Source organism: Oncorhynchus mykiss, chromosome 25 (assembly GCF_013265735.2).
Source record: "Oncorhynchus mykiss isolate Arlee chromosome 25, USDA_OmykA_1.1, whole genome shotgun sequence".
In the NCBI taxonomy this organism is placed as follows: Eukaryota; Metazoa; Chordata; class Actinopteri; order Salmoniformes; family Salmonidae; genus Oncorhynchus; species Oncorhynchus mykiss.
Window position 1 is genome coordinate 20210196 of NC_048589.1, and position 14480 is coordinate 20224675.

Here is a 14480-nt window from a genome sequence, read left to right on the forward strand (position 1 = left end):
TCTGGTTGTGCAAAACGGGCAGGAGCGCGAGGGAGACCGGCACTGACTTAACACCAGCAACAATTGATGAAAAATAAAAAGCAATGGGGAAAGTGAATTTTGTCATGATGAACTAATGAAGAGAGAAAACGGAACACGTCAAGGTTGTGACAGAACATATGAAGAACAGAAAGACAACAGGTTGAATGAAAAGGGGTCTCAGATAAGATACAATTTCAAGAATGATCTGGACTATTCTTGGAATGCACAGCCGGTTAGCACCCAGATGACACTAGCCCTATCTTGACAAGATGGGATTCCTCGGGGGAAAGAACTCGTTGACCACTTGAATGCAAAGAGATAGAGGGTAACATTTCTCCTGGAATTTAGTCCAAATTATTTGGTGTATTTTTCTGTTTCCACTTTACCATACGTTTAAAAACATATTTCATCATATTATTAGCTAAGCAAGGGCAGATAGAAATATGCATTTGGGCAAAGCACTTCTGTTTTTCCTCCTGTTGAACTGTGTGACAATGACTTTGTCACTATCCACTTGCACCACTGTGGACATAGACCACATAAAGAAAAAGAGAGTAGAGGCAATCCGAGGACAGATTCTTAGTAAACTTCGAATGACCAGCCCGCCGCAAACAGTGGGTCCGAATCAGGTACCGTTTCAGGTGCTGGCGCTCTATAACAGTACGAAGGAGCTGATCGAGGAGTTGGGGAGAGACAGACAGCAAAGTTGTGGACAGGATAACACGGAGACTGAATATTACGCCAAAGAGATTTACAAGTTCAATATGATTAATGGACCACCAGAAAACAGTAAGTAATGTTCATGTATCTATTTACGCGTTTTACTCATGAAGGCCATGTTTCTATCATGATCATACCAAACAGCTGATCGTGTTGCCACCGTGGCTTCTATTGTGTTAGGTATCCTACTGATCAAAAGCCTGATTATTAAATGTAAATAGCCCATTGCTCCTTGGTGAAAGGTCTGATGATGCGTCATTTCTTAAATCTGAATGCCACAGCTGGTGAGCAGCGCATGCATGTAATAACAATTGATAGTGGTTTGCCATGAAAATGAGTAAAATAATCGAGGAGCATACCTCTCCAATAAAGACACAAGACAGCAACTTTATGATTTCCCGAAGAAGCCAATTTAGCCTTTTTTTTTACTCCGCTTTAAAATATAATTCTTCTGACGCCCCTCCAGAGTACAGAGATGTCTGTGTGTAATGCAAATTGTCTGTGTTTTATTTATATAATTTGTCATTGTCTCCCTTCAACTGGCCATATGTTAATTCCAGCGGAATTAAATTATAAAAGCCTCCGTAGATCTCCAGCATATGCGAAATACTGCAAACACGTAGAGGAAATATTAACAAATTCTACTAAAGAACGCAAGAACACCTTCGCTTGGCGTGCGTTCCCATCCGCCTGAAATGAATTGGCGAACACAATTTAAACGCACACTCGCGTCTCTGAGCAGTGGAAAGACCGCGGGCATTGGAGAGGGCAAAGCAAACAGTCTAATTGGCGTAAGCGCCATTCCTCCCTCATAGCTCACTCAAAAGCCATGGGAACTCCCAATAGCACACACGACCGTCTGAGATGCCATTGAATTTTTTTTTTCTAGGACTCCATTGATTTGAGCATTCCTCCAACCACTGTTCCAATTACCCTTTCTTTCCCAAGTCCAAATATGCATTTATCCAAAACCTTTTTTTATCAATTGTTTGATTATGTATTGTGTACACTACAGCAAAAAAAAAAAAGATGTTGGTTCAATTGAAAAGTTAAAACACAGCTAATTCAGCTGCAAATTGGCTTGTGCACTAGAGCATAATTGCTAATCCTAGTTGGCATTACCTGTATAAACCACCCACAACTGATTTTTCCAGTCTAATCAGAGTGAGACGTTTATTGGAAGCTTGCCTCTCTATTGCAGTGAGTTTTCTCAGGGAGGGAATTGTTTACTGAGTGGAAGACTTGGAAGCAGGCCTATTCACTGTTCAGGGGCTGAATCATTGCATCATGTTACTACTTTAAGATCAACATGGCAGGTGTTTCATGCTATTCAAAGACCGAGCTGTGCTTCCTCTGGCAACAGCTCAGGCCCCCGTGTCAAATCTGTTTCCTGGGTCCCATTTGTGCATCTGACTCTCAAAATAATAACTACTACAACCACCTTGGTTTAGCGGTGTAGGGACAGGTGCTCTTGTCAGTGTTCCAAACAAGACATTATTTGTTTTTTTTTATCTAAACAAGCAAACACCATCAGATCAAATTCATAGCAAGCAATTCACTGTGTTAGTCAGATTTGATGAAATATAACAGAATGGATGACCTGGAATGACATTCATTCTCACGGGATGGGTTGTCAAAATAAACTGAAAGCCACACCTCCAATCAGTCATGAATATGACTTAGAGGCGTATGTCACAGTGCTTCTATGTCTATATACACCATACCACTGCCTATTTCTATTGTTCATTTAGCAAACAAGACAGCTCATAATCCCGTGACTTTATCACAGTCAACACAACTTTATTTAGTCTTTAATTAGCTTTAAAAATGCAACATTTTCCCTCAGCCTCAGGGCAAAATGTGTAGAATAGCATGGAATGAGCTATACAATGGCACATTGTCCTCTCTGCCCCATAGCAAAATGTGTATAATTGTAGGAAATGTGATTTTTAAAAGCAACATTTTCTCTCGGCCTCATTACAAAATGTGTAGAGAATAGCATGAGATTAGCTATAAAGCTGCACATTTTTCTATGTGCCCCATGGCAAAATGTGTACAAAGTTGGCTGGTTTTTGGTGCCCACCCAAATTTCTGCAGTCCCACACACCAACTAATCTTTGGCTACGCCACTGCCTTAGTCAGAGTCCGCAAAACAAACAGAGGTCTGATGCGTGAGCTATGGGCTGCACCAGTCATGGTCAGGAGCCCTAGTCACATCACCCTGTCAGTCACGATCAAAGTAAATAAACAGGGCCTATAGGCTACAGTTGTCACTCATTGTCTATGGGACTAGACTAATTCTTCTTCATACACTTACGTAAAAGTACAATGCACTTTTTCTGTCCCTGTTTTTTGTTTGTTTAATTGTTTTACTTGTTAATGTCCAGATACACCCTCCAGAGTAGACTGTAAGGGAGGGAGAATGTTTATCCTCTCATTAACAAGGCCTGCAGTTTGGACAAATAACCACTTTTCTCTTCCCTCCACTTTCCATTATGTCATTTTCATAAGAAGTATCAGTGAGTGTAATGTCTGTCACCAAAATTCTAATGTTATTGGTCTCGTACACATATTTTTCAGACGCTATCGTGGGTGTAGCGAAATGCTTATGTTCCTAGCTCCAGCAGTGCAGTTAAACCTAACAATACAAAACAATACACAAATATATGCAAAGTCACTTCACCCCCACCCACATGTACAAATTACCTCAACTAACCTGTACCCCCGCACACTGACTCGGTACCAGTACCCCCTGTATATAGCCTCGTTATTGTGTTACTTTTTATTATTACTTTTTGTTTTGGTCTTGGTAAATATTTTCTTAACTCTTCTTGAACTGCAAAGTTGGTTAAGGGCTTGTAAGTAAGCATTTCATGGTAAAGTCTACACTTGTTGTATTCGGCGCGTGTGACAAAAAGTTTGATTTGATTTGAAATCCCCCAAATAAAAAGGATTTAAGAAATATTAGAACGCGCAACCACGGTAATACAGTAAGGCATATTTTAAATCCATTTCCATAATCTAATGGGTTATACATACACTCTCTTTGGAAAGTGGGAATGTCTTGGATTATTGTCAGTGGTGCTTTTTCACTCTTTTTATTATTCAGTTACAGGGCTGTGTAAGATGAAGCAGAGACTTTTCCTCCCAGACTCATATGCTTTAATAGCTAGAATAATTTGCCAAAATACTCATTGTACCACTAGTTAGGTATCTCTGAATATAAACAGCGTTTCTAAACAGTAAAGCTGTGGATATGACAAGTGCAGATGGGAGCCATTTGGCAAACACTGGTAGAGGAGCCAAACTAACGACACAAGGGCCAAGCATCTCCATAACCCACACCACTCAGTCCTAGGTTTGGTTTAGGGATTGAACTCCAGTTGTACTCACTCCTCCACATATATTATTACTCATTCACTGTCTTTATGTTTGCTGTAACATAGTAAGACTGTCCGAAGGCAACCATTGAACCATCTAAGAAAACCACCTGTTGGCTCTCATAGCTGAAAATTAGGCAGAGACAGGTTTCTTTAAAAGAAAAGCTTGTAGTGAGTGGTCAGTCTGGCATATGGCAATCATTGATTCATCGTCGGGAGGATAGAAGGATGTGGACCGGAGCTGAGGACAGCAGTGCTTCTGATATATGGAATAGTAGAAAAGTGATGTCATCCCAGGCAAACAGACAGAGTTCTCTGGTCCATTCCGAAAGACGCCTCCCCCCCCGGCCATTTTTCCCTCTTCATCCTTGATCAAGTGGAAAAAAGCTGTCTTACTTCAGCAGAGAACTCCATCACATTATCTCATCTAACGCAGTCAGCCACAGGCTCCATGTGTAGAGACTTACTCAGGACAGAATGGCCTGGTCCACACTAAAGCATTGCGTTTAACCCTTGTGTAGTCTTAACATTCTGTATACTCCCCTTGTCCTAAGGGTAAAAATGACTCACCTTCACTAAACCCCTAAAATAAAGCAGCTTAATTTGAAACCCCAAATCTATTTTTTCATGAAGAAACCACCTGTCATTCATCAAAATTTGTTTTCCCTCTTCACAACACAGAAAGATGGGGCGGCAGGTAGCCTAGTGGTTAGAGCATTGGACTAGTAACCGAAAGGTTGCAAGATCAAATCTCTGAGCTGACAAGGTGAAAATCTGTCGTTCTGCCCTTGAACAAGGCACTTAAACAGTCATTGAAAATAAGAATTTGTTCTTAACTGACTTGCCTAGTTAAATAAAGGTTAAAAAAACTGCATTTAATGAGTAGACAACACTCATTTATTACATCACACCTTTCATAATTGTTTTCTTTACTAGAGGTTTATTATTATTGCTAAAGGTACTGCATAGGTGTAAAAAAGAAGAAGAAGCAAGAGATAGCCTAAGAAAGTAGCAGAAATGTGCATAAAGTAGTTTTGAATGCATTTTATTGAAGGGAAACAATCTTGAACTTTTCTGGCAACATAGTGATATTATTATATACTGTACAATGAGGAATTCAACTACAACATACTAGTCTTCTCCCATTTTTTTAAACCATTGCCCCACCCACAAGGTGTATAAGCAACAACAATAAGAATAAAATAATAGATACAAAAACGTGAAGAACTTAAATCAGTCAACTCTAATTAGCACATGTAGGACAGTATGCAAGTGTGTGTGCATGGACTTTGTAGATGTATTTCTCACATGTGCAGCACAAAGTATTGGTTTTACAGTCCTTCTTTGGGGGGAAGAATTGGCATCTCCTCCTCTTGCCTGTCCCTGCTGCAGCCTCAGGTGGATCAGGACAAGATTCAGCCCCCTGAACAGTTTTCACAAGCGCTGCAGAGGCTGCTGTGCGGGGGAGGTGCTCCCTTTGAATGTGTGGGGTTACAAGTGCCTTTCCCAGCTGTTCCAGGAACAACACCCTCTTGTTCCGCTTATCAGGCATCCAGGTAGGGTTGATCTTGTTCCATATCACGAAGGTATTGTATAAGGACACATCAATGATGTTATGGAACATGACCAGGGGCCAGTGGGCAGTCATCCTCCTAAAGCTGTAAGTCCCAATCACCTTGTCTAGGTTGTCCACCCCTCCTTTTTTGTGGTTGTAGTCCAGGATGATGGCTGGCTTCCTGTCCTCACGATCGCTGATCTCAGCCGTTTTGTGCAGTGTGCTCAGGAGGACCACATTCTTGTTCCTCTTTGGGAGGTAAGAAACTAGAGTGGTAGTGGGGTGAAGGCAAACGTTTGATGAGAAGGCCTCTCTACCCTTTGTTGCGAGGAGTGCAGGGGGGAGCTCATGCTTGTTCTTTCTAACTATGCCAACCATGGTGATCTTTCTCTTCAGGAGCTGCTGGCTAAGTTCAATCAGTAGCACACAATCTCAATTTATCATTTTGTGTGTGTGTTGTGTAAATGATTTTAATTGCCGGGTCACAAATGACCCTAAGACAATCTTTGTACCCTGGTGGTGTACAGCTTTCATTGAAATATGAACAAAGGCGATGTTTCACTTTTTCAAATGTTGGGATCACTCTAGGAAAAGTCATCAAATTTCAAGTTGAAAAAATAGAATTTAGGGGGTTTTCACTGCTGTTAAACATAGTGGGTCATTTTTTACCCTTAAGACAACACAAGGGTTAAATGATAGTACCACACACAGGTGATCAAATCTTTGACATAACACTATGTTTCTATGAGCATGATCAGTACTTCAGTTGCAAGAATTTAGAATTTACTGCTCAAGTTATTACATTTAGTCATCTGGAGTTAGCTATATTCTCCTATTGACAGATTCGAAAGCATGATTGGTTACTTATTATTTTAAGATGGAAACGTTAGTTGAAAAACATTAATATTAATGGCCTTCTGGAACAGCCTTAAGATTAGTTTGATAGGTCATTTAAATACATTATAATACCAGTTTTTGCAGCGCCGTTGCCATTTTTCACTGGTAAACAAGGTCCAGACTCCTCAGCAGCTGACCAGCACCTGCTTTCTATGCTTCCCATTTCCTTTGTTTACTTTCACATAGCTGTGGAGAGACTGACATCATGGCACTGGGAATAGGCTGATTGCTGGGAGCTTCTATGTGATGTCACCTGCCAGGGTAGGAGCTAGTGTGGTGGGGCATCCCAGACACAGGAAGCAGAGGGTTTGAGGGCGGAGGATGGAGGAGGGCGCAGGGGGAGGAGTGTCTGTCTGGGGTGGAAGCTTTATGAGAAGCTTTAGAGCAGAGATATTTGAAGTCTGTCCCTAGGCCTTCCTATGTGGAGGGTTTCACTACTGTTGCAACCCTTACCTAATACTCTTCTATTGACCATGTTACTGACCTAGAACCCTCAAACTCAACTCTGGACCTCTAAGCCAGTTCCACTGCATTTCTTCATTGTTCCCTCCAATCAGGGACCGATTTAAACCTGGGACACCAGGTGTGTGCAATTCATTATCAGGTAGAACAGAAAACCAGCAGGCTCCGGACTTTGTAGGGTAAGAGTTGAGTACCCCTGACCTAGAACATAAATATATCTGGTCAACTGCTGAACATTTTGACTACATCACACTTCTGTCAAAGTGTTAGTGGATGGTTTCCAACTGGTCTTCAGAAGTCAGCTTTCTCAGCTCCACAGTCCAGACTCCATGAAAGTCATTGACGACATACTGCCAAAGAAAAGAGAGAGGTTACAAAAAGCAGGACCTCAGTTTCAGTCCCCTGGGAAAAGTGGGAGAGGTGTTTGTACCACTTCATGTTAAGTGCCATGAAAACCATGTATTTACATAGTAGTTACATAAGCAGGTGATTAGTGTAATTACAGTGTCGATATACAATTCTAAATAGTACTTTGTGTGTAGTATGTAACTGTGATACCTGTTTGTGGTTTGTCATTACACAACAACAAAAAAAAGTTACTATTTTCACAATGAATCTCGAAAGAACAGTGACCCTTGAGAAATGGGGAGGGCTACAATGTAATAAAAGTTTGTCACATTGACAAATAATCTATTTTGAGGGCCCAGAGAAGCTCTTTGGGACATGTTTTGGTTATTCCAGATAAAGTTCAGGTCCAGATTCCACTGATATCAGCATCCTCACGATGCTGATCTGATAATGGAGAGGAGAGAGACTGTCAATTATCCTGCTGTGTATTTCACTCTAATTATACTAGCTATCCCCTGCACTCACAGCCATGGAACAAATTACCTTCAGACCCTTGGCAAAAATAAGCCTTAATGCGAAATCCACCTAAAACCATTGCAATGGGAAAAATGAGGTCATCCAAAAGGAAACTAAAGACTTGATTAGAATTTCAAATCTCCTCTCAAAGTGGGGCTTTCCACCTTCTGTGGGGGAGGCAGAGGGACACAGGAGACGAGAGAGAAAGGGTGTGTGGGACAGGCCAAGGGAGTACGGAGCCCTTATAGATTGTGAGGAAGCACAGGACAGATATTTGGCTAGGGGTGAAGAGTCAAGACTGAAAAGGTCACTTGAAAAAAGTGTGGGGGGGGGGGAGGGGGAACAGTCAATGGAAATATCGGATAATGGCAAAGCCGCAGTGAAATAGGATTACGGGTCATAGGAAGTTTAGGTAGACGTGTAAGCTCACAATCCATTATACACAAACATCCTTCTCCATTGTTATAAACAGATCTAGATGTCAACCAAAGGTGCAATGTCCTTGTTAACCACCACAGCGAATCACAGGGTCTCTATTAAAGCTCAGGCTTGGGGTAATAAATTAGCGATGGCTTGGCTGTAAATTAGTGTTTCCACTTAGCTCGTAAAACGCTTGCCGTGTTCTTGTTTTGCTCAACACTGCATGCGCTCGGCCTGTTAAAATAATAAACAATTCAATGGTATTAGGGTTGGAAAAAAATAAACGCTTCCTTGACTGGCAGTGCAACAGGAAGTATTTCAGAAGAGGGCCATCGAGAAGTGTTCTGTGGCAGTTACTGTAACTACTGTACAACTGAAGCTGAGTTCACTGTCTGCCTTACACAACCACACCACACAGGTTGACAGAACTTGTTCCCCTTCCAATTCATTACTCAATTGATGGCTAAGAAAACCTTAAGGCGCTACTCTGTTATACACTCAGCCCCCCTGACAAACAGTCACAGAAGGACTGTCTTTCTCCCTTACAAACAACACATTGATTGAACTCGCGTTCTGTATCTACATGCATGTGATTGCACATGTGCGCTGAGCTGGTTGGTTGTTCCAGGGAATGCTTGGCTTCTGTCCTAGCTTTCTGAGCACCTGTTGAGCTCTGGATCGGGAGGGGGGAGGAGCACCCTGCCATCTTAGACCAGCCTATTCAGTTCCACCAACACATGGGACATTTGGTTTTCATTTCATGACTTCAACTTGTTGCTAACTCGCACTGCACGAAGTATAACCAGATGGCCCAAGGCTTAGTTTTATTCACTGGCAATAGTTGAAGAATGGTTAACTGTATTTTTTTCTGTTGTGAACAACATTTGTTTATAGTATCAAACACTACGAAATGCAGAAGATTGACAAATCATTTTATTTCAAAACAGATTTTAGGCTGTGTACAGAGTGACGACTTTAGTCACAGTCCTGCTGTGTGGAAGCAGGGAGGATTGCATAATTATAGTGTTTCAAGGTGGCTCACCTTGTCTGTGACTAAAGTGTGTTATGCTCTGCAGATGACCTTCCCTACTGCCCCAAGGGCATCACCTCCAAGGTGTTCCGCTTCAATGTCTCGGCCATGGAGAAGAACTCCACCAACCTCTTCAGAGCCGAGTTCCGAGCCCTTCGTGTCCCCAACTCTAGCGCCAAGAGGAACGAGCAGAGGATTGAGCTCTACCAGGTGTGTGAATGTACTATTTCATTCCCACTGTGCTCAAGCATGCAGGGGGGTCGTGATCCAATTCTCCCATATGGCTCAATGCACATGGGACGGTGTTGGTCTACATGTAGTGTTGGTCTACACCTATTTATACAGGTCCCCTAATTCCCCTCTCCTCTTTTTAAGTGATGATCATTATTCCATGTGCCTCAAGTCAAATGGATTCTACCTAAGTCCATTTGTAAAACTTTAAGAGTGTGCTACAGCAGACTCTGAGAAACTCAAGATTACCGTTTTGATATCGCTCCTTTTAAAAGCTGTCAATCTCCAAGCTTTTGTCCAACCACCCTTTCTTCAAGTCCTGTTAGATGTTTTCAACAGGGGATTCAGACATCTGCACCTGGATTTGTGTGTTTAAATGGTGTGTGTTTGTCCTGGGATTGTGGGGTGTATGTGGGGTGGCAGGGATGGGTCTTCGCTCAGTTCTCTCATTAATCTCCAGTGAGAGACTTGGAGCCATGATCAGCTGCCAACATTTCCTGCCAGGGAGACAAGCGTCTCCGGCCCGCATACTGCCTGAGGCGAGCTCTGCTCTGGCCAGGGTCGAGCTCAGTTCAGATTGACTGGGGAAGTAAACGGAGCGGCGCCCCCACACATAGCTGGGAGCTGATTGGCAGAGGCTGGCACTGGCCGCACTCTCTCGCTGGGTCTCCTGTTCCCACAGGAAGCCAGATTAGATGCTGACAATGTTCAGGAACCTGGTTATCCAGCCTGCTGTGGGACTAGGCGCTGAGCCCCCAACTTCACTGGCCTCTCCCTTTTCACAGAAACCTTAGATGCTGTTTAAAGTGTGGCTCTCTACATCCTATGCCTCAGTCCCGCAATTTGAGACGTAGAGTAAAGTACACTTTCATGCTGGTATACAGCACATACTCAGAGACGCTCAGATCTGAATCAATGGCGACTCTAGCACCATATGCAGTGCCTCATCCTGACTAGACCAGTGTAAGGAAACCCAGAATGTTGAGATCCCAATTGTTTGAAGTGCAGATGGGAGGGACAGCCAGGTTCTCATTGGCAGTAGGGCTACACACAGGCATTAACTTGCAAAATGGGGATATCAACACAGGGAGTCACTTTTTCCATGAGGAGAAGACGTTTGGCCCAAGGCATCCTGGAGCGTCTGGCTCAGGCAGAGCTGGCTGGGTTGCAGTCTGGTGTGTGTGTGTGTGGGAGAGAGAGTGAGCATATGCAGCTGGGTCACTCTCTTACCTCTGGCTGGCAGATCCTGCGGCCAGACGACCACATAGCCAAGCAGCGCTACATCGGGGGCAAGAACGCGCTGACCAAAGGAATGCCAGAGTGGGTCTCCTTCGATGTCACAGACACAGTCAGGGAATGGCTCATGTACCGAGGTGAGTGGACTAAAGCCCCAATGTTCCCTGTCTCATACCATATGTTGCATATCAAAGCATGAGCAAAGGGTATTTGGAAACTCAAGTTCATTTGGACAAAGAAAAATGGCCTCAAAGTTAAATACCACTTCCTCTTCTTCCCCTCAGAGACCAACCTGGGCTTGGAGATCAGTGTGCACTGCCCCTGCCACACCTTCAACCCCAATGGTGACATCATCGAAAATGTCAACGAGGTGCTAGATGTCAAGTTCAAAGGTCAGATGACACGAGGTGCCTCATTTTGTATGACAATCGTTTTTGGCTTTTCCACTGCTCTTCACAGCCCCTCTTTCTTTCCGTACGAGCTCTGATTTAGAAAAAGACCCTCTGAAGTCTTATCCAGTGAACATGGGCTTCAATGGTTGATAGTTATTTGGCATTTTTTATGAGAGAAAGAGAGAGAGAGAAAATATCATGGGAATACAATTGGTCTGGTATCTCACTTAGAATTGGGGGCCCCTGGTCCTGGGAAGGCTGCCCTGACTGGCTAGGCCACAAGGAATGTGCTTCCACGGCGCTCAGATGCTTGGCCCCAAATTAAGAAGGGCGTCCGTATCCACCGGCAGCGTCTCTCCTGAGTTCTCTACTGCTTTTGCTATCAGGGGAAGATTGGATGAGCAGACACTAACCCAGGGGGAGGACAGAGGGACCAGCTCTGACTGGTGGAGGAGGAGGAGGAGTGGGGGATGTCTCAAGTCCAGCCTCTCACCAGTGAAGACAATGCTTTTAAAACTTTACAGAAAGTACTATGACTAAAACAGCAGTGATGAATTTAAATTTGGTATAACTTACTCAGACACACTTATGCACAATTTTCTAATGGACTAGGACTGCACTTCAGCTTGAATTAACCAAATTGTCCAATTTGAATATGGAATTGTCTTGGTCTATGTACCATTTCATCCACTGATGACACTTCCCTCTGAGACATCTGACATCCCTGGATCCTCCTCCTGTAGGTGTGGAGGGTGACTACGATGAGAGTCGCTGGGACCTGGGTAGCAGACTGAAGAAGCAGAAGGAGCAGCTCTTCCCTCACCTCATCCTCATGATGCTGCCCCCTCACAGGCTAGACGCCCAGTCCTCATCCCGCAGACGCAAGAGAGCCCTGGACACCAACTACTGCTTCTCGTAAGGAACCACCTCACTCTAGTAATTCAATCACGATTTTAGAGTGCATGTCATATATTTAGATGAAAACTTGCTGCAGGATGAGTAGACACATTTGTGTCCAATAGATGAATAGCCCCTAATTACTCCTGTAAGCAATATAGTAGGTCAAGGTGGATCTCAAATGGCAATGTGTCTTCTCTCATTTCTAATTTACTTGGCAGAGGAGCATTACGCATACAAATAAGCTGGTTAATTTGCTGTCAGTCTCTGGAAAGGCAGAGGCATTACAAGTCGAGATCTGTCCCTGTGTTAAAGTGTACGACAGTGAAATAAGGACACACCTTCCAGTGGTATTTCTGGGCTTCTCAGACTGCTTGCATGTAGTGAAATATACCCAACTTGGAAATAGAGTGTTTCTCCTTCAGGTAATGTGTATAATTTCTTCATAATTATCAGTCTCTCTCCCCTGCCTGCTGTAGTAACTATGAAGAGAACTGCTGTGTGCGACCCCTCTACATTGACTTCCGCCAGCATCTGGGCTGGAGGTGGATCCACGAGCCGAAGGGATACTATGCCAACTTCTGCTCCGGGCCCTGCCCTTACCTACGGAGCGCAGACACCACACACAGCTCGGTGAGACACGACACCACTAATGTACACCACTAATGAGACACGACTTGTACACCACTAATGACTCATTACCCTGTGTTACAAATATTATTATCACACAAACACCTCTATTCCCCTGTAGATGCTGAGTCTGTACAACACCCTGAACCCTGAGGCGTCTGCCTCTCCCTGCTGTGTGCCTCAGGACCTGGAGCCCCTCACCATCCTCTACTACGTGGGCCGCACCCCCAAGGTGGAGCAGCTCTCCAACATGATTGTCAAGTCCTGCAAGTGCAGCTAAGGGCCCCAGCCCAGCACACTGGGACCTGACAGGGCCTGCACGGCACTGAGGGAGTGGAGGGTGACGTGCCGTCTGTCCCACCACCAAGAGTACCTCTGTCCACCCTCAACACTCTCCACCCTCCTCATTCCTCAGCCGAGCACACGCAGAGGGCCTGCAGAGAGAGACGCAGCCCACCACTCTACCCACAATCCCCAGGCTGTGTGTCCAAATGACTTTCAAATACCACTCCAGACCCAGCAATCTCAACGTCAACATAACTTTTTATTGGCCTTTTACAATGGCTTTTTTCTTTTCAACGTCAAGTGTTTTCCTCATTCTTTTGTCAATATTTCAGCCTTCTGAACTGCCCGTACCTTTGTGCCATATGACCACGGGCATTCAAAGCCAACCTCTGAACAGAGGAAAAGAACAGACGAAAGCTGTTCGAGCCTTGACCACTGCCTACTCAAGGACACACCGTAGTTGCAGTCAAAAAGAGAGACCCACTGAGAACCTGGATTTACAGTGCAAATGACTACATCAAAAGGGGCTAAAGCAAAAGCTCTGTCAGGCTTTTGAACCATCCTCTTTAATGGAGGCATAACACAAGGCGTTGACGCACAGAACAGACTGTCTATGCTGGAAACTAGCGTGGTGCGCACCACAGCTCCCTCTTCTTCTAGGACAGATGCTGGTGGACTCAAGTTACCGGTATCTTAGGAAAAATACAACATGCTGGAAACTAGCGTGGTGCGCACCACAGCTCCCTTACATTGTTCGTCTAGGACAGATGCTGATGGACTCAAGTTACCGGTATCTTAGGAAAAGTACAACATGCTGGAAAACAACTTTTATTCAACGACGTATCTTCACGGTTATGTTTACCTCGAATATGCAACAGAATCATGTTTTTAGGGATTTTTTTTCCCGCAAATGGAGCAGACTTTTCTGTTGTACAAGACGATAAATGTCACTAAGTGAACGTGTAAATGTTTTTATTGCTATTACTCTTAAACACTTTTTTTTTAAATAAAAAAAATAGTCTTGGAAGAACAGATGTTATTAAATGTTTGTATCTGAAAGTAATCGTAATTTGTGGATATCAGTGTATATTCAGCATTTAGGCTCAGCTCAACAATACAGCTATTCATATTGAGGTCCTAGAAACTGAAGAGATTGACAACTTTTCTTCTTTTTTTTAAAGATACACTGCAACCATTTAGAGTACATATAGACACTGGCATGAACAACATATTGCTACCGATATTAATGGACTTGCTTTGAAATGGTCACTATTGGTCACCACAATGTTTGGTCCTTACAGTACAACAGTTGGGGAGACACAGGCAAAAGGCTATGAATAAGTATTACCTTGCAATACATGCACAACCCACCGTTTCTACTAGATAAGAGCATGCTGTCATAGGTTTCGTACAAAAATATGCTCTGACCATAGGGGCCATGAGACAGACATTCAATAGCT

General features: G+C 43.6%; 1 protein-coding gene across 1 annotated transcript; it reads left to right on the forward strand.

Annotated features, from left to right (window-relative positions):
• Positions 1 to 14083, forward strand: LOC110505545 (transforming growth factor beta-3 proprotein). Its single transcript, XM_021584839.2, has 7 exons — positions 1 to 810; positions 9396 to 9559; positions 10824 to 10953; positions 11101 to 11208; positions 11952 to 12123; positions 12585 to 12738; positions 12857 to 14083. Exons 1-7 carry the CDS (start codon positions 465 to 467, stop codon positions 13013 to 13015), a joined length of 1233 nt encoding a protein of 410 aa, XP_021440514.1. The 5' UTR covers positions 1 to 464; the 3' UTR covers positions 13016 to 14083.
• The last annotated feature ends 397 nt before the right edge of the window (positions 14084 to 14480 follow it).